The 21,120-nt window shown below is 42.5% G+C and overlaps 1 protein-coding gene across 1 annotated transcript in view; it reads left to right on the plus strand.

Annotated features, from left to right (window-relative positions):
• Positions 1–21,120, plus strand: part of LOC132873227 (roundabout homolog 1-like) — a 430,545-nt gene that overhangs the window by 146,268 nt on the left and 263,157 nt on the right. The window contains exon 3 of the mRNA XM_060908586.1: positions 9,354–9,680. Coding sequence (XP_060764569.1) covers positions 9,354–9,680 — 327 coding nt within the window. The remainder of the gene's footprint in view (positions 1–9,353; positions 9,681–21,120) is intronic.

Consider the following 21,120-nt stretch of genomic DNA (forward strand, 5'->3'; position numbering starts at 1 on the left):
TTTTTGAAAAAGGAAATAATCTGGCAGCAAACAGCACATCATTTGGCACTTTAATAAAACATATGTATGTAATTTATCATTTCTTTTTGCTCATTGTGTTCTGTGATTTTGGAATTCAACACTGTTTCCTCAAAGTCAGACAGTAGAGGCATTTGCGCAATTTCAGGATCAAAGGCTTTAATGGAGGCTCTTCATAATGGACGCCATCATGCTTCGTCTGGATAAAGTAGCCTTCGCTAACTCCTGACGGCGGAAAAACACAAAGCCTGCTCAAGCACATGGAAGAAAAACGAGTCTCACATCCCCTTTGTGCTGGCCTTGCTACCCTGTGATTGCAAAAAAAGATTTTCTTTGGCACAGAGTGCAGCCTTTTTATCCAGACAGCCACGCTAAAAGTACAGGGAATTCGATACCATGAACGTAACCTCACGCTTAAATTAACAAGAGATGTTTTTGTCTTGAATGATTGGCATAAGACAAAAGAAGAGCCACTTAAAATCCTCACTCATTGTCATTTTAGCCAATCCCTTTACACTGTTATTGGCTCTCAAACAGGTCTTGAGGGCCTTTTTGGCATCTGCATGTTCGAATTTCATATTCATAATAACCAAACTTAATTAAGATGTTTAACATGATTGTGGGCCATAAAAGAAAAAATATCCATGTAACCACGACTAATAAATCTAATTAAATGGAAAGGGATGAGCTATGCACATTTTTGCCGTCTGCTTTACCAGCTTATCACGCTTTTCAGAGGAACGTGGGTGGTATTAAAAAGTGACTATGTAAGTGCGTGTGTGTGTGAGTAAAAGACAGACATAACTTAATTAATCTAATCGTAAAATGCGTGGAGGCGATGGGTTTGAGTTGACATGATTAATTTGGTAGGTCCTCCAAGCACCTCTGGGTATGAGTGTGTGTCAGAAACACTCCCTCAGCATTCGGGGAGGGAAGAATCCCTGCGACGGTGGGAGGCTGCGTAAATGAGTTTTTGTGATGTGCTTCCAATTAGGCCGGCCTTTGTGATAATGCTGGCTCTATTGACCATGCAGTGATTGACAGCAGAGACAGGCAGTACTCTTTTTTCATTTATTTACATGTAGTCTGAAATGGCATGTGTGTATCGCAAGCCTAACTCTGAATATTACTGTGTAATATAATGGCAGCACGATGGTGCAATGGTTAACACTGTCGCCTCAGAGCCAGCAGGTTTCAGGTTCGAAGCTGCTGGTTGACTGGGGCCTTTCAGTGTCAAGTGTGCATGTTCTCTTTTGCCCCTTTTCCACCAAAGCAGTTCCAGGGCTGGTTCGGGGCCAGTGCTTAGTTTGGAACTGGGTTTTCTGTTTCCACTGACAAAGAACTGGCTCTGGGGCCAGAAAAACTGGTTCCAGGCTAGCACCAACTCTCTGCTGGGCCAGAGGAAAGAACCGCTTACGTTAGCGGGGGGCGGAGTTGTTAAGACCAACAACAATAACAAGACCGCGAAAGATCGCCATTTTTAAGCAACAAGAAGCAGCAGCTGTACAAATGCGAAGTCATCCATTATTATTATTATTGTTGTTGTTGCTGCTGCTTCTTCCGTGTTGTTTTTGCTTCGATATTCGCGCCAAGGTTTATGCAAACGTAGTGACGTAACTGACATATACAGCGACGTAATGACGTATACAACGACGTAACTGACGTATACAGCGACGTAATGACCTGGCTCCGCTTAGCACCGCGAGCTATGGAAAAACAAACTGGTTCTCAGCTGGCTCGCAAGTTGAACGAGTTGTGAACCAGCACCAGCACTGGCCCCGAACCAGCCCTGGAACTGATTTGGTGGAAAAGGGGTATTTGTGCCTGCATGGGTTTCCTCCAACAGTCCAAAGACATGTGGATTAGGTCAACTGGTTACTCTAAATTGCCCATAGGTGTGAATGCGAGTGTGAATGGCTATCTGTCTCTCAGTCTTAGCCCTGTGATAGATTGGTGACCTGTATAGGGTAGATGTCGCCTCTCAGTGTCACCTGGAGTTGGCACCATCCCAGATGTGACCTGCAATGGATAATGGTATACAAAAACGAATGAATTAATTAATGTTTGCTGATGCATTGTATCAGGCAGCATGGTGGTGTGCAGTGGTTAGTACTCTCGCCTCACAGCAAGAAGGTTCTGGGTTTGAGCCCAGTGGCCGGAGAGGGACTTTCTGTGTGGAGTTTGCATGTTCTCCCCACGACTGTGTGGGTTTCCTCCGGGTGCTCCGGTTTCCCCCATAGTCCAAAGACATGCAATCAGGTTAACTAGCTACTTTAAATTACCCATGTGTGTGTGTGTGTGTGTGTGTGTGTGTGTGGGCAGAAAAGAACCGGCCACCCTACTGCTGCAATTCTGGCCAAGTCAACCAAACATGGTTTGCGTCAAGCCCGGATGGGGTTCGGCAGTGATGACGATGCATTATATAATTGCCCTTAAACAAACCAAAAAAATTCAACAGCAAATAAAACATTGAAATCATAAATTCATAAACATATCAATATTAAGTCTAAACAGAAAGAATAAGTCTGTCCTGGTTCTCCGTTGGTGGAATGACTTTCCCATTGAGGTCAGAACTGCTGACTCCCTGACCACCTCCAAGCAGGCTTGTAGTATTCGAGCCCGACTCGTGCCCTAATTTTAAGGATTCGTGACTCGACTTGGACTTGAGCACTGATGAGTCGGACTTGGACTCAGACTCGTGCATTAACTGCATTTGGATTCGTAAATTGGAGATGAGGACTCGGATTTCTTCTATATTTTTTGTAACACGCCATAATAATTTGGCGTAAGATATTTATATCTACATTAATTTTTGTACTAATTTCGTGCAAGAGTGTCACACCTGCGCACCTTGGCGCGTGCATCAGATAGACTCTTGGGCGCACTCCGGACAATGCACGTACCAAGCAGACTCTCTCGTGCACACTGTAAACCACTCTTACCTGCACAGGATTAAGGTGCAATCAGCACGCCTATATCAAAACTGTGAAAACACACTTACTTTGCGAAGTATTGAGTTGCGTTGCTGACACGTTACTGAGCCTTATTTCCTTGTTTGGTTTCCTGATTTCCTGTTTCTCGTCTTTGATTCTGCCGAGTCTACGATAGCCTGTTTGTGCCTCGCTCGACTTATTGCCCATTTCACTGTTTTACAATTTTGCTTGCCTTTCTGGATTGTTTGCCCTCTTCACTTGTATTAATAAACACACCTTCTGCACTTACATCTGTCTCCCAACCATCTCTGACAGAATACTTCACACTCCCTGACAAAGAGAATGCACATTCACCTGTTTATACGTCATGTTCAGGAACAAACTAATGTTAATGGCGCTAAAACAGTCACCGTCAAATGGTGCGGTTGGAGTATTGTTCTCGGACTCGACTCGGATCAATAGTGGACTCGACTCGAAAGTTTTTAATGACTTGGACTTGACTCTGACTTGAACACTGGGGACTTGAGACTGGACTCGGACTCGAGGTTTAGTGACTCGACTACAACGCTGCCTTCAAACGCAGACTGAAGACTCACCTCTTCAGGCTGCATCTCTCCCCTGCTTTCTGGCCCACTGTGTAATCACAGCGGTCTTGACCAGCCCAGGTTGTGTACTGTCTTGCCTTGGGTTAGCCATTGGAGTTTTATTTTTCTCTATTTAGTTGTACTTTGTCAGCTCATTTGTATGGTTGAATTGTTTTGTTTTCCTTGGCTTTTTGTTGATTGTTGGTACTTCAACAGAATATTACACTAGGTGTTATTCTGTCACTTGTTCAGTTGGCACTAGAACTTTCTTGTCTAGAAGTTCAGCACTTCTTATACAGTGGGGCAAAAAAGTATTTAGTCAGTCACCAATTGTGCAAGTTCTCCCACTTAAAAAGATGAGCGAGGCCTGTAATTTTCATCACCTCAACTATGAGAGACAAAATGAGAAAAAAAATCCAGAAAATCACATTGTCTGATTTTTAAAGAATTTATTTGCAAATTATGGTGGAAAATAAGTATTTGGTCAATAACAAAAGTTCATCTCAATACTTTGTTATCTACCCTTTGTTGGCAATGACAGAGGTCAAATGTTTTCTGTAAGTTTTCACAAGTTTTTCACACACTGTTGCTGGTATTTTGGCCCATTCCTCCATGCAGATCTCCTCTAGAGCAGTGATGTTTTGGGGCTGTCGCTGGGCAACACGGACTTTCAACTCCCTCCAAAGGTTTTCTATGGGGTTGAGATCTGGAGACTGGCTCGGCCACTCCAGGACCTTGAAATGCTTCTTACGAAGCCACAACCTTCGTTGCCTGGGCGGTGTGTTTGGGATCATTGTCATGCTGAAAGACCCAGCCACGTTTCCATCTTCAATGCCCTTGCTGATGGAAGGAGGTTTTCACTAAAAATCTCACGATACATGGCCCCATTCATTCTTTCCTTTACACGGATCAGTCGTCCTGGTCCCTTTGCAGAAAAACAGCCCCAAAGCATGATGTTTCCACCCCCATGCTTCACAGTAGGTATGGTGTTCTTTGGATGCAACTCAGCATTCTTTCTCCTCCAAACACGACAAGTTGAGTTTTTACCAAAAAGTTCTATTTTGGTTTCATCTGACCATATGACATTCTCCCAATCCTCTTCTGGATCATCCAAATGCTCTCTAGCAAACTTCAGACGGGCCTGGACATGTACTGGCTTAAGCAGGGGGACACGTCTGGCACTGCAGGATTTGAGTCCCTGGCGGCGTAGTGTGTTACTGATGGTAGCCTTTGTTACTTTGGTCCCAACTCTCTGCAGGTCATTCACTAGGTCCCCCCGTGTGGTTCTGGGATTTTTGCTCACCGTTCTTGTGATCATTTTGACCCCATGGGGTGAGATCTTGCGTGGAGCCCCAGACCGAGGGAGATTATCAGTGGTCTTGTATGTCTTCCATTTTCTAATAATTGCTCCCACAGTTGATTTCTTCACACCAAGCTGCTTACCTATTGCAGATTCAGTCTTCCCAGCCTGGTGCAGGTCTACAATTTTGTTTCTGGTGTCCTTTGACAGCTCTTTGGTCTTGGCCATAGTGGAGTTTGGAGTGTGACTGTTTGAGGTTGTGGACAGGTGTCTTTTATACTGATAACGAGTTCAAACAGGTGCCATTAATACAGGTAACGAGTGGAGGACAGAGGAGCCTCTTAAAGAAGTTGTTACAGGTCTGTGAGAGCCAGAAATCTTGCTTGTTTGTAGGTGACCAAATACTTATTTTACCGAGGAATTTACCAATTAATTCATTAAAAATCCTACAATGTGATTTCCTGGATTCTTTCCCCCCCCATTCTGTCTCTCATAGTTGAAGTGTACCTATGATGAAAATTACAGGCCTCTCTCATCTTTTTAAGTGGGAGAACTTGCACAATTGGTGACTGAATAAATACTTTTTTGCCCCACTGTACCTGACTTTTGCGCTTGTTGTGCGTTGCTCTGGATAAGAGCGTCTGCTAAATGAACATCATTCGCTTGATTATGATTAGACATTATCTATTACAAAGGAGAAAAAAGACACTTTCTGAGTCAGTTAGCTTAGCGAAAATTATTAAATGCAATGTTAATTATGTTATTATAGTGAGGAGGCCTTCTTTCTTCTGAAGAATTTCTACACAGGTCTTCAGTGTTCACATGCTTGTAATGATGTCATGCAAATGCTACAATAGGATAGGATTAATATTTGGGGCATACCTGTTTCTCTACTTTTCATAACACACAGCATGTTCCAAACAGCACACAAAACTGTTATTGTCTATTCTTCTGCTCCCGAAGTCAACTCTTTGCTCAGTAGTGCTCTGAGCTCCTGTATCCAGTTCTATGCACATCATTTATTTGCCACCATGTCTTAACCAGTCGTAGAAGAAAATATGCATTTCTTTGTTTTGAACTGACCAATCATGTTTGTTTCACAACACCTTTATGCATATACAGATACTCATGTTAAACTTAGAATAAACTGAGAAACATCTCTGAACCTGGTCTTTGTCTTCAGTGATGTCATTCTCAGACCTGTGAGGAAAGCGATCACTGATCCCCCTTTTCCACCAAAGCAGTTCCAGGGCTGGTTCGGGGCCAGTGCTTAGTTTGGAACCGGGTTTTCTGTTTCCACTGACAAAGAACTGGCTCTGGGGCCAGAAAAACCGGTTCCAGGCTAGCACCAACTCTTTGCTGGGCCAGAGGAAAGAACCGCTTACGTCAGCGGGGGGGCGGAGTTGTTAAGACCAACAACAATAACAAGACCGCGAAAGATCGCCATTTTTAAGCGACGAGAAGCAGCAGCTGTACAAACGCGAAGTCATCCATTATTATTATTATTGTTGTTGTTGTTGCTGCTGCTTCTTCCGTGTTGTTTTTGCTTCGATATTCGCGCCAAGGTTTATGTAAACGTAGCGACGTAACTGACGTATAGAGCGACGTAATGACGTAAACAGCGACGTAATGACATGGCTCCGCTTAGCACCGCGAGCTATGGAAAAGCAAACTGGTTCTCAGCTGGCTCGCAAGTTGAACGAGTTGTGAACCAGCACCAGCACTGGCCCCGAACCAGCCCTGGAACTGATTTGGTGGAAAAGGGGTAACAGTGGGAGACATGTGGATTATTAATTCAGTCCTTTATTCTCAAAAATTTCCTACACACAAATATGGAACCTAAGAATATCTAAAATAAGATCATATGAATGTCCTTGAGAAAACAGGCATGAATAAAAGTCAATTCATTCAGGCAACAAGTATGTGATGTTCATAAGGACCTACCTTTTCCATATTGAATAAAGTTGTATGTTTAGCTTTTAGCTCAGTGAGAACAAACACACTAGCAAATCTGGTTTAACTAGCTCTGCCATTGTCAGATTTTGTTACTCTTTTAATGGACACATGCTAATGTGGTGAGCTAAGTTGTTGACTTAGCTTGTGTGTTATTGCGTAGATCAAGGCTAGCGCATGGTAATGGTGTTTTATTGAATGCTTCTTGATCGCTAACTAATGGGTAAGCTAATATAACTATGTCTACATAAACAATACAGGAAATGGAATATTTTTGTTGGTAGTCATTGCAAATTCTCACCTTGTAGCCAAGTCTCATACAATAGCCACCAGTTTGGGAGTGTGACAGCTAATACTTGAAATAAATAATAAACAGATTTACAACTTGTTAGCAAACCTAGCTAAAATCTGTGAGCTACTTTTGCTATGAAGCTAATTGCGTAGATGGCAGCATTTAGAGCAGAGATGTGATTAGGTACCGATATGGCTTTGCTTAGCTAATGTTACTAAATACGGCCATAACTGCACACTTGCCAACCCCCAGAGAATGAAAAGTAGTAGATCAGATTGCGTGGCCAGTCGTGCCCTTCCAAGGGGGTCTGGAGGCATGGTCCCCCAGAAAAAAAAAAAACATAACGGTGCATTCTCCTGCATTCAGAGTGCCATATTTGAAGAAAATTGATCGGGAAATTGGACCGACATACTTCACAAAATACATGCTTCTCACCTTGCCTCAATGCTTGGATGCCTGGTTGACCCGATGACCAAATCACCTTGAACTTGTTGTCATTGTAAATCTTTTTTTTTTTTTTTTTTGGAGTTTTCACTGTTCATGATCACCAGAGTGTGTTTATTTTTTACAAATACTGGCACAATTTGTTGTAACATGTGAGCTCAAGAACAAGAAGGCTTTATTTAGCACAGACTTAAGCACAGTCAAATGCTTCCTCTGCATTTAACCCATCTGAAGCAGTGAACACACATACAAACACGTGAGCAATGAGCACACACACATACCCAGAGCAATGGGCAGCTATGCTACAGTGCCCGGGGAGCAGTTCGGGGTTAGGTGCCTCACTCAAGGGCACTTCAGCCCAACCTTCAGGCCATGGCTGCTCCATGTTAACCTAACCTGCATGTCTTTGGACTGTGGGAGAAACTGGAGCACCCAGATGAAACCCATGCAGACATGGGGAGAACATGCAAACTCCACACAGAAAGGACCCCATCGGTCACTGGGCTTGAACCCAGAACCTTCTTGCTGTGAGGTGACAGTGCTAACCATTACGCCACCGTGCTGCCCCATAGCTCATTGACGATTGGCCAGAACCATAATGAGAACCAGTGGAATGGCACAATAGAGCGATACAATTTTGATTCAACATCATTATTGCTCCATTCCATTGGCTCTTGGCTTCGCTTGATATAACTATTTGATCCTATTTGCTTGTATCCCCTGTGCCGAAAACAGCTGAATCAAGATTACAAGAGTGAATCCAACAGTGTTCACTGATTATTTTGTAATGTGGTAGTTTTTAGAATTAAAAGTGGTAGACTACCACATGAATCGGTAGAGTTGGCAAGTATGTAATAGTTATCTTAATTATACTGCATGGACAACGATATTTTCACCAAGGTACAAATAGATATGTCCAATAAAACGAACTAAAAATGTACAGACAATACATTTTTAGTATTTCAAAATCTTTACACTTCCATACACTTTGAATGCCATGAAGACTCCCAGGGTTCCTGTATTTAATATGTTTAAATCCATGATATTTTGGACCCAGTGCATCAGCAGCTCTATCGCACAAGTGTATCATCATTGTGTATAATACTGTCTCGTCTCATCTCATCTCATCTCATCTCATCTCATTATCTGTAGCCGCTTTATCCTGTTCAACAGGGTCGCAGGCAAGCTGGAGCCTATCCCAGCTGACTACGGGCGAAAGGCAGGGTACACCCTGGACAAGTCGCCAAGTCATCACAGGGCTGACACATAGACACAGACAACCATTCACACTCACATTCACACCTACGGTCAATTTAGAGTCACCAGTTAACCTAACCTGCATGTCTTTGGACTGTGGGGGAAACCGGAGCACCCGGAGGAAACCCACGCGAACACGGGGAGAAGATGCAAACTCCGCACAGAAAGGCCCTCGCCGGCCACGGGGCTCGAACCTGGACCTTCTTGCTGTGAGGCGACAGCGCTAACCACTACACCACCGTGCCGCCCCGTATAATACTGTATACTGTGCAATATAATGTGCAATATAAAGTGCAATATCTATCCTGCCACCGCCCCCCTTCTCCTCCCCTTCTCCCTCCCCCTTCCTCTCTTCCCCATATCTTATTCTTTTTAAATTTGTTTATGTAAATACTTAATTTATTTTAATTTATCTAGACGTTTTCTCTATTTCTTTTCTCTGTTTATCTGTAATGATGCTGCTGGAATCTTAATTTCCCTGAGGGAACCCGCCCAAAGGGATCAATAAAGTTTTATCTTATCTAATCTAATCTACACACTTTACTCATTCCTTCATTCTTTATCTTTCCCAGGTTCTCGTCTCCGTCAGGAGGACTATCCCCCTCGGATTGTGGAGCACCCATCAGACCTGATCGTGTCGAAAGGTGAGCCGGCTACGCTGAACTGTAAGGCCGAGGGCCGTCCAGCACCCACTGTCGAGTGGTATAAAGACGGTGAGCGCGTGGAGACAGACAGGGACAACCCACGGTCGCACCGTATGCTCCTACCCAGCGGCTCACTCTTCTTCCTGCGCATTGTGCACGGCCGCCGCAGCAAACCCGATGACGGCAGCTACGTGTGTGTGGCCAGGAACTATCTGGGGGAGGCGGTCAGCCACAACGCTTCACTGGAAGTAGCCAGTAAGTGTGGCTCTTGTTTTTTGTTTTGCTTTTCTCTCATTTACTGATGATCCAGGATTTCTCACATCTAATTATGGGGAAGTTGGATACTTAGCATTTATGAATATGTCCGACAGTCTGGCTTTGTTAAAAAAAAAATAGCCACAGCAAGTGTGCAGTGCCCTTGTAAATAGTTTGATTTGTGCTTACTGAAGAGAGATATAAATTCACATAGCTGTAGCCTTTTCCCAGTTGAGGCAGATCTATAGCAAGATACAGTGAGGTAAGATACAAAGCCTAAAGGAATACTGAAGCATTTTTTAGCTTCAATTAGTGCTTCAAAGTGATAATCCATGGGCAGTAATAATAATAATAATAATAATAATAATAATATCAGTGCAGTTACTGTATTTTTTATTTATTATTAACCTTTATTTAACCAGGAAAGACTCATTGAGATTAAAAATCTCTTTTACAAGCGTGCCCTGGCCAAGACAGGCAGCAGCACAGTTAATAAAACATAGAGCCAATACATACATCCATACACACAACATTAAATCATTTACAGAATAAATTACATGATAGAGAGATAATTTAAAAGTAATCAACAAAAGTTCATTAAAAATTAGTATTCCAAAAAGTCAGGTAAAACATCTACAGCTGGATGTTTCTGTCTGCAAATCATTTAAAATCACTTTAAATACGTGTAATGGGACCAATTCCTTAAGTTTCAGGGCAATTTGTAACTGGTTCCAAGCAGAGGGTGCAAAAAACTTAAATGCCTTTTTCCCCCAATTCAATACGGACCATTGGAACAGAAAGTAAAAACAGATCCTCTGAACGAAGACTATAACTGCCAACACTTTTTGGACAAATGTACACTTGAAAGTATGATGGAAGCAGACCTAAAATACACTTATATACGAGAACACTAGTCAAAAGTAAAAGTCCTTCTCACGCCAGAATCTGGTCTTCCCAGTCAGTCTCCTGTCCCAGTACTAACCAGCTCTTTAAGGCGTATGGGTGCGGCGCCGATCTCCGTTTCGATAGCCCTCGGCCTCTCGCCTATACAGTTAGGGTTATAGTGGTGGGCTAGTCCTCTGGTAACTGTGAGAGTTTGACTTCCCCACTCGCATCTGTATTGCAGCGTGCCTTGCCAGACGGTAGTAGGTACCATCTTTCTGATGGTCTTTGGTATGATCCGACCGCAAGTAGAACTCGCGGTCTCCTGTTCGAGAGGTGGACACGCTTACCACATGCCAATGTTTAAGTCTATGTGTGGACAAGGCAGACCAACCAACATGCGCATACAACAAACAATGATGAGTCAGAGCTTTGAAATTTGTGATGAACCTTAGTGCTCCATGGTAACCTGTGTCAAGAGCATATAAACTCTGAGAAGATGCATGCATATACAGTAGATCACATCACTATAACCCAATACAGACATAAAAGTGGCAGCACAAGCCTCTTTCTGGCCTCAAAGGAAAGGCAGGACTTGTTTCTGAAATAAAACCCTCATTTTAATTTACCGACTGTTGATTATGATATGCGAAGGAAAGCGAGTCCATTCATCCATCCATTACCTGTAGCCGCTTATCCTGTTCTACAGGGTTGCAGGCAAGCTGGAACCTATCCCAGCTGACTATGGGCGAGAGGCGGGGTACACCCTAGACAAGTCACCAGGTCATCACAGGGCTGACACATAGACACAGACAACCATTCACACTCACATTCACACCTACGGTCAATTTAGAGCCACCAGTTAACCTAACCTGCATGTCTTTGGACTGTGGGAGAAACCGGCGCACCCGGAGCAAACCCATGCAGACACAGGGAGAACATGCAAACTCCACACAGAAAGACCCTCGCCAGCCACTGGGCTCGAACCCAGGACCTTCTTGCTCTGAGGTGACAGTGCTAACCACTACACCACCGTGCCGCCCCGGAAAGAGAGTCATCAATCCAAATACTGAGATATTTGTATTGAGATACAGATTCGATCTGACAACCCTGTAAAGTGATGCTTTGTGGCAGGTTTTGAGGTTTTTATATAACACCAATTCAAAATCTCATCAAACACTTGGGATGAAACAGGCATAGAGAATACCTGTGCACTTTTGTTCCATAAACAGTCTCTTAAATCACTCAACAAATTGCCATTCGTACTAATCATGGAAAATCCATTTGATACACTCACATGGTCTAAACACTTTTATCTAAAAACAATTTCAAACATAGCACTCGTTTAGGTGTCTATCAGTTTGGGGTCAACTTGATTCTTATGTCTATTAGCTTGCACTTTAAAGGCCTGAGATTAAGCCTTGGTTCAACAAGCAGCGGTTACATTACTGAGCTAGTGGAGGAAAGCGGAAGGTATTAAAGAGCTTATCCGTTGCTACAAAAGCCATCTACTCCAAACTTCTCCGCTTGTTATGTGACCCTCTGCTACAGATGATCCTGTAATGTCCCTTTTTTAAACGCTTATGTTTCGCTTAATCCTCAGAGGCTGATTTATGACTTTCCGCTGTTTCATTCCTTTCCCTGCAGCTGTGCATATGAAGGGCAAACAGGAGGATACAAGAATAGGAAACTTAGAATAGAATAAAAAAAAGAATACAATTCTACATTTCCCAAGCCTTTTTTTATTTTGCATTTTTAACTTCTGTTACGTGAATGTAATATTTGTAAGCGTTCTGCTTTCTTTTAAACTTCTCCTGTACTCATTGTGGATGTCTAAGATGTTGCAACTCTTTTTTTTTTTTAAGCTCCAAATAAAAAAACACTGAATAGACTATAACTCCTCCCCAGCCATACAATGACACACAAGAGCCATGAAGCTTCTCTACCTTGGGGATATCTGATAATGCTGCGGTTTTTCCTCTTACACACTTTATTAAAGGGAAAAATTCTGACTTCATACGCCTCCTCTGCTCCCACACACGCTCTCACTGCAGAAATGTGATGTTATTCATGTCCGTGGTTGAGGGCAATCGTCACTGGAATAATGTGCCAGAGAACATCCCATCATCTTATAGATTTTTTTTCCCCTTAGTGTATCTATAATGAGGTCACTTGCTGTAAGTTGGCTCTTCTACCCATTAGCTTGCTTTTCTTTTCAGGTGCCACTTGAATGCTGTTGAACATGTTCATACTTGATGAATTGCATTCTAGTTTCTGTGCCTATTGTCTGATTATTTATATATACACTCACCGGCCACTTTAATCGGAACTTGTTCTTGATTCTATTGCCGCTTTTCCACTACCAACGCGGCTGAGTTGGGCTGAGCCGTGCCGTGCTGAGTTGGGCTGAGTTGAGCTGAGTGGGGCTGTTGGAGTTGCATTTCAACTACAACCGCGCTGAACCGTGCTGGCTGGAAGTGGGTGGACACATTGGGTGGAGTTAGCGAAAGTGGGTGGATGTCACGTGATGTCGTTAGGCGGCGCAAACAGTGACATCAGTGACCTTTTAAGCGGTAGTCTCACGACCCGGATAGTAAACAATAAACATGGAGGACATGGAGTCGTTAGTGTTGCTGGTCTTGGTGCTGTGGCTTGTTGTCACCAACAACGCCAACAGATACTGGCAAGAGCGTATAGATGAGGCGAGGCGCATAAGGCTTCAGAAATTCTCGTAATTCGTAATTATTCTTCTTCCGGGTTTACGGTGTTTACAGATCCCAGCGTGCTCGCGGGGCGTGTGTGGGCGTGTGAGGACACTCCTCCTCACCAATCACTGCACAGGGGAGTGTCTCCTCATGCCCCTAGCCCCACTCGGCTCGGTTTGGCTCGCTTCAGCCCCACTCCAAAACCGTGCGAGTTTTGGGAGCTGAGAAGGGCTGAAGCGAGCTGAGTCGTGCTGTTCTGAGGTAGTCGAAACGTGAGCCATGTCGGGCTGAAGCGAGCTGAAGCGAGCTGAAAAAGGGTAGTGGAAAAGGGCCATAAGATTCCTGTTCTTGGCTGCAGGAGTGGAACCCAATGTAGTCTTCTCCTGTTGCATGCTGAGATGCTTTTCTGCTCATCACGGTTGTAAACAGTGATTATAAGAGTTACTATATCCCTCTTGGAAGCTCAAACTAATCTAGCCATTTTCCTCTGACTTCTCTGATCAACAATGCGTTTCCACCCACAGAACTGTCGCTCATTCAGTGTTTTTTTTTTCCGCACCATTCTGTCTAAACTCTAGAGATTGTTGTGTGTGAAAACCCCAGGAGATCAGCAGTTTCTGAAATACTCAAACCAGTCCATCTGGCTCATATCGTACCGACACCCAGACCACAGTGAAAGTCACAGAAATCACACTAATTTTTCCCATTCTGATGTTTGAATTGAACATTAACTGAAGCTCTTGATTCGTATCTGCATGATTTTATGCATTATACTGCTGCTGTCAAGGGATTGGGTGATTAGAGAACTGCATAAATGCACTGTAGGCATATGGGTGTTCCTAATAACGTGGCCGGTGAGTGTATACAGCGAGGTACAACAGTCTGAGACCACATTGAAAATAATGGGAATTTTTCAAAAATGTATAGTATATTAAAAACGAGAAATAAACAGAAAGGAAATGTGCAACATCTTGACTATTCAGTATTCAAGGTTTAAGAAAAACGTGTGATCATGTCCATGTTAACTCCTTTGGACAAAATATCTTTTGTACAGATTTTTCACGAGTCTTATCCCTTCCATATAATGCTTTTTTTTTGAGAACTTTGAGTTTTCTCAAACACTCAGCCAGTACACAAGGTTTTCTGGCTACGCTATTTGGCTTTCATTAACTTTATTACATGAGTTCTGCCCTGTTTCTAATACATTCGCTGCTCGCTGTGTGGTCTCCTGCTTCAAGTCTGAGGAAAAGTGATGGCTCTCTGCAGAGCTTTGTTTTCTCTCTGGGTAGTTGTCCATGCCTCCCTTCCTCTTCCCATCTCCCACTTTCTGTATATTATGAATTGTACGCTTGATTAAATCTACTGAAATCAAGTGTGAAGTTTATATAGCAGCCTGCTCACAGCACTAGGAGAGGATCTGTAGTTAAATGGTTTGTTTACTGTAAGAATTGAGTGATTAGAACTGGGAAAAAATCATACTTGAAGGCTGCGATAAATAGTGCATACATTATTATGATATTTAGGTCTCCTAACAGTTCCAAAAATGGTGGAAAAATATTTATGATAACTGCAATTTGTTAAAGCGAGATGGCCTTTCGGTTTCATAAAATCAGTGAACTTTAGTTCCCTCTGAAATGTGGTCATTGTGATATATATTTATTTCTGTAATATCTCACAAAATATCACGCCATTCTGTGGCTGGGAAGTTATTTAATTTGAGGGGATTCCCTAGCAAATAACATGCATGAAATCACTCGCTTCACGCAGTCAAGCAGACAGAAGTCCGTATGCGCATGCGCATGCACTTGACCGTGCACTGACAGTTACATCATTTTGTTGCTAAACGAACAGCTGATCACACTGAGGCGCTCGCTGACCACTGATATTTATTAGTTTGGTCCTGCATTTCCTTTCCTTTGTTTTACGTCTTTTCTTCTCGCTTTTTGTTACTATAGTCGGTCTTTCAGGTTTCATTCGCACACTCACATCCTTCATTTTTCTGCCCTGTTTCAAATTTGTATCCCACAATGCCTTGTGTGAACAGAGAAAGCCCACCACGTGATGCATGACATAGTATCTTGAATTGGGTCATGGTGAAGCAGGAAAAAATAGCGGAGAATTTAGGGCCACATGGCCCTAAATTCATTAATTGTTCGATTTTAAAAAACTAATAAAATTGGAAGTCTGTGATTCGAATTCAGTAGCTTTCGGTCAACTAAACAAAAATAATTGAGTGTTAGGGAAAATTCTTTTTAATGACCTACACTTGAAAAATCTGAAAGGCAGTCTATCTTTAATATAATTAATATAAGTATTAATATAATGTAGACACTAAGATAACACAGAAAAGCAGGGAAAATTATACTATACATCATAACAAACCACTGAGGATACCTGCAATATCTGAGAAAAGTGTATTCAACACAATGTTGATATGAAATCATCCAGCTTTTATTCCTCTCACGATTTCTTTGAACTAGTTTTAGTGTATTTCGAGCATGCTAGGTACGTCCCACCTGTTGTTAAATGTGCCATGAATGCAACAGCTGAATACGTTATGATATTGTGTGGTTGCATGTGAAGGTGTTCAAGCACATGTGTGTGTATGTGTGTGTGTGTGTTGAGGTTGTCTAGCATTAGCTGTTGCCCGTTTGAAAAGGTGTTAGTATGTCACGAACAGGTGCATTTGTTTTCTGCTGACATTGTGCTCAGTGAAAGGTTAGGGCAGCCGTGTTGCCTGGTCAACACACTTTCTCCTGAATGACCAGAGACAGGAATGTAACCAGGGATCTAAGAATAAGCCACATGCCGGCTGTGCAGGCAGGTGCGAGCAGGTAATAACTGAAACCCATGGGTCAGGGGTTGGGTAGAACTGGACACAAGGCACTTTTTCTGTCCTGTGTAAAGTCCCTGGACTGTTCGTCAGCGAGACTACGCCAGTGGCAGCTGCAGGAGAGAACAACGGAAGAGGGAAATGTTTCAGACATCACAAACGTGCCTCGCACTCAGAGGCTTTCGGGTTGAATGCCAGGTCAGCTGACGGACTGATTGATGGATTGTTCGGTCATGTAGTAAAGGCACGAGGTGCTGTCCTGTGCTCATGAGGTCAAGCCGGCACTCCTGAAACAAACCCCTCTCTGTCTCGGATTGCGAGCGCTCACACATTCTGTTGTGTTTTTGACCTGATTGGATGGTCTGAATTTAATGATCATCATCTGTTTCCCAGGCTATATTAGCTTTTATACTTCTCTTGTCTGGGTCAGTTTTCAAAAAGCACAGTGGAGTTCAGTGTTCAGGAGCACTACTTGCTCCCCAGCACTGCCCTTTGACCTCTTTGGATCTTTTTTACACCTGAAGGAAATCCTGTATTGCTCCGTTTTGCTCTTAGAATGTGCACATTGTTTGATTGGCTTCATCCTGACCTCAATTTATTTTATGTTGATGGTTCAAATACCAGTAAGAATGAGCCCTTAAGAACTGGCCAAAATTTTGCAAAGCATAAACATTGCATAATCAAAAAAAAAATAGAAAAAACCTACAAACTTACTCAGTAGAGTGTATATCTCCGCCAAACCGCATATTCAGATTTGCATCAAAATCTAATCAATTGTTCCTTGGCCCATGGCCCACCTTTCCTCAAATCTAATCAAAATCCGTTCACTACTTTTTGAGTTACATTGGGAACAGACAAAAATCAACAAAAAACAGAGGTGAGAACATAACCTACTCCAACAAAGTTGGCGGAGGTAAAAATCCTGGATCCACATCTTTGTATCAAAATCTAATCAACTGTTCCTTGGCCCATGGTCCACCTTTTCTCAAAATTTCATCAATATCCATTCACTACTTTTTGAATTGCATCAGAAAAAGACAAACAAATGGAGGCAAAACATAATTTCCTCCAACAAAGTTGGCAGAGGCAAGACTTATTTTTAGTATCTAAAGCCATATCATTCAGTATACACAGCACAAAAATATCATCATGCACCATTGGCACTTTCGGACCAAACAGTTCTAGGGATTTATTGAGAGGAACTACCCACTGGGAAGCTCTTGTGAGAACTACGTACCTTCAAGGGCTGTTTTTTTGTTTACATTCGCACCGCCAGTAGCAACACTGGAGTGATGTGAGCCGGTTTGCTAGCATGATCTCCTCTCATTATCTCTAGCCGCTTTATCCTGTTCTACAGGGTCGCAGGCAAGCTGGAGCCTATCCCAGCTGACTACGGGCGAAAGGCGGGGTACACCCTGGACATGTCGCCAGGTCATCACAAGGCTGACACATAGACACAGACAACCATGCATGATGTTTGCAGGAAATGCTCATGAAGGTTTTTGTATTGTGCTTCGACGCATCAAAAATCATGCTGTATTTCCTCCATCACATACAGGATCAAAAATGCCTGAACTTCCCTATTGGTCCATTTGTCCATGTTTTCTTTCCATTCTATAATGCTAATGTTAAGAGCTGTTGTTTACACAGCTAACGTTTTACAATTTTTTAAAAATAGCGGTTGCTGGTGGTGCACTGGCTCGTGTTCAACCATTCAACGTACACTTTCGTCTGGACCAATCACCATACGCGAACATCACTCATGGTTCCACTTGTGCTGGGAGAGTACCTATTCTGGAGTAAGAGCTTAAAAATTCCTCAAAACGGCATTCTAAGGACTCCAATCGTTCTCAGTTCCTGCAGTGCGGTTCTTCTAAGAACTACGAAAAAGTTCCTCCAGTCTGAAAGCGCCTCATGATTCCATGACTCAAATTACATTTTTATTGTGAGTGTGTAACTGTTCAAGGGAAGTTTTCCTAGCATTAAAATTAGCAAGAAATTTTCAGAATTAGTAATTGGGACTAATTACTTTGGTTAATCCTACAAGCAAGATCTCCAGAATTCGCTCTCGGGTTAGGGTGTATACAAGGAAGTGCAGAAAGCCAATAAGACTGCAACCTTCTTTATTCTGAAGCTTGTGGCCAGAAATGTGTACAAAAGACGTCAAATAGAAATTGTAATATTAGGAATTAGCAATACTTTAAGAACATATGCTGCTATCCAAGGTCAAATTCTTCAGCACAAAGGCACAGTCATATGTAACTACAAAAAGACAAAAGATAAATATTTTAACTATTTATTATGACTGTAGCTTTTTGAGTGATGTGCTGTTCACATTAGAAGTAGCCAGTGCCACTGGTAGTATAATGGTTGTTCCTTCCTCAAATCATTGGTTCACAGCTACAATTACAGTGCTCAGCGTAAATGAGTACACCCCCTTTGAAAAGTAATATTTTAAACAATATCTCAATGAACACACACAATTTCCAAAATGTTGACAAGACATAGTTTAATATAACATCTGTTTAACTTATCACGTGAAAGTAAGGTTAATAATATAACTTAGATTACACATTTTTCAGTTTTACTCAAATTAGGGTGGTGCAAAAATGAGTACACCCCACAACAAAAACTACTACATCTAGTACTTTGTATGGCCTCCATGATTTTTAATGACAGCACCAAGTCTTCTAGGCATGGAATGAACAAGTTGGCGACATTTTGCAACATCAATCTTTTTCCATTCTTCAACAATGACCTCTTTTAGTGACTGGATGCTGGATGGAGAGTGATGCTCAACTTGTCTCTTCAGAATTCCCCAAAGAAAATAATTTCTTTCCACCACAAAGGTGAAGGCTACAAGAAGATCAGCAAAGCTTTACTTATCAGTCAGAATACTGTAGCAAAAGTGGTACAAAAATTTAAGAAAGATGGAACTGCAACCATCTCACAGAGACGTCCAGGTCGTCCAGGGAAGTTAACACCTCAACAGGAGCGTCTTCTGATGAGAAGGGTTGAAGAAAATCGGCATACAAGTTCACTGCAGTTATCTAAAGAAGTAGAAAGCCAAACTTGGGTGACTATTTCCTGTGACACAATACGGCGTACACTGCAGAGGAATGGCATGCATGAATGCCGTCCACGAAAGAAGCCTCTCCTAAAGCCCAGGCACAAAAAAGCCCACCTAGAGTTTGCCAGGGCCCATGCTGACAAAGATGCAGACTACTGGGACTCTATACTCTGCAGTGATGAGACCAAGATAAATGTTTTTGGAACTGATGGCTTCAAAACTGTATGGCGTCGCAAAGGTGAGGAATACAAAGAAAAATGCATGGTGCCTACAGTGAAACATGGTGGTGGCAGTGTCCTTATGTGGGGCTGCATGAGTGCTGCTGGTGTCAGGGAGCTGCATTTCATTGATGGCATCATGAATTCAAAGATGTATTGCTCTATACTGAAAGAGAAGATGCTACCATCACTCCGTGCCCTTGGTCGTCGTGCACTTTTCCAACATGACTAAACACACATCTAAGGCCACTGTTGGATTTCTGAAGAAGAACATGGTGAAAGTGATTCAGTGGCCAAGCATGTCTCCTGATCTGAACCCAATCGAACACCTATGGGGAATTCTGAAGAGACAAGTTGAGCATCACTCTCCATCCAGCATCCAGTCACTAAAAGAGGTCGTTGAAGAATGGAAAAAATTGATGTTGTAAAATGTCGCCAACTTGTTCATTCCATGCCTAGAAGACTTGGTGCTGTCATTAAAAATCATGGAGGCCATACAAAGTACTAGATGTAGTAGTTTTTGTTGTGGGGTGTACTCATTTTTGCACCACCCTAATTTAAGTAAAACTGAAAAAAATGTGTAATCTAAGTTTATATTATTAACCTTACTTTCACGTGATAAGTTAAACAGATGTTATATTAAACTTTGTCTTGTCAACATTTTGGAAATTGTTTGTGTTCATTGAGATATTATTTAAAATGTTACTTTTCAAAGGGGGTGTACTCATTTACGCTCAGCACTGTATCTTCAAAACCACTGTTCATGTCTTATTTTAATGGTGCTCATGAAAATAACTTCTTGTTGCCACGGCAATGAAATGATCCAGTCCAATCGCCAATTCTTTGCTCCAGCTCAGTGCTTTTTTTGGTACTATAACAGAAATTAAAGTTGTGGCGCCTTTATTGTTGGAAAGCACATGATCATTTGAAATTAGACTCCGGCTCTGGAACCAGCACCACGTCCTTATTGGTTGAAAAAAAAAAAAGCTAATCGATGTACACTCATCTTTCTGTTTAAAACCTCTCCTTGAACTACCCTCATAAAGTCCACTCACATGCAGGTGACTTTACGAGAAGGGCTGCTTTATCCGTTGTGAATTGACTTGCCTGCATGTAAACCCCCTCCCAATTTTAGCCAATGCTTTAGAGCGTCAAAGAACACTCAGGAGTGTTCCTTAAGAGCATTCATTCCTAAAGTAGTGGCTCCGTGTAGATAATCCCTCTCTGATTGCCCAGGCCCGTGCTGCCTGTCTGCATCAGTTTCCTATGTTTTCTGAGGACCGCAGCTGTGTAATAAATCTAGGGATAAACCAAGCTCAGCGGCTGAATCAGTCTCCACCTGGATACAGGCTCAGGGACAGGCCGGGGACTCAAAGATTAAGACTGTTTGGGCACACAGGATAGAGGAAGAGTGTCTGGAAGAGCTACCTGTGAAAAAGTTTGAGCCGATACGCTGTCACTGTCGACACCTCTTCTCCATAATGGCTGTCGCTTTGTTTTATCAGTATGGAGAAGCTTTGAGAACGTCCCACAAGTCCTTGAAAATGAAATCAAGCACGGGCCAGCACCATCTAGATTCATTAAGATTCCACTCCAGTCTCCCAGCAGATAAAAAAGGCCCCCCCCCCATCACCTGATCTTTGTAGTGATTCCTAAGAGGGAGTTAAAAGAGAAACGTTTTCAGTGGAGAGATGGACTTAAAACCATCTTCTAATCAAACTTCTTGATGACA

This window comes from Neoarius graeffei, chromosome 25 (genome assembly GCF_027579695.1).
Source record: "Neoarius graeffei isolate fNeoGra1 chromosome 25, fNeoGra1.pri, whole genome shotgun sequence".
Taxonomy (NCBI): domain Eukaryota; kingdom Metazoa; phylum Chordata; class Actinopteri; order Siluriformes; family Ariidae; genus Neoarius; species Neoarius graeffei.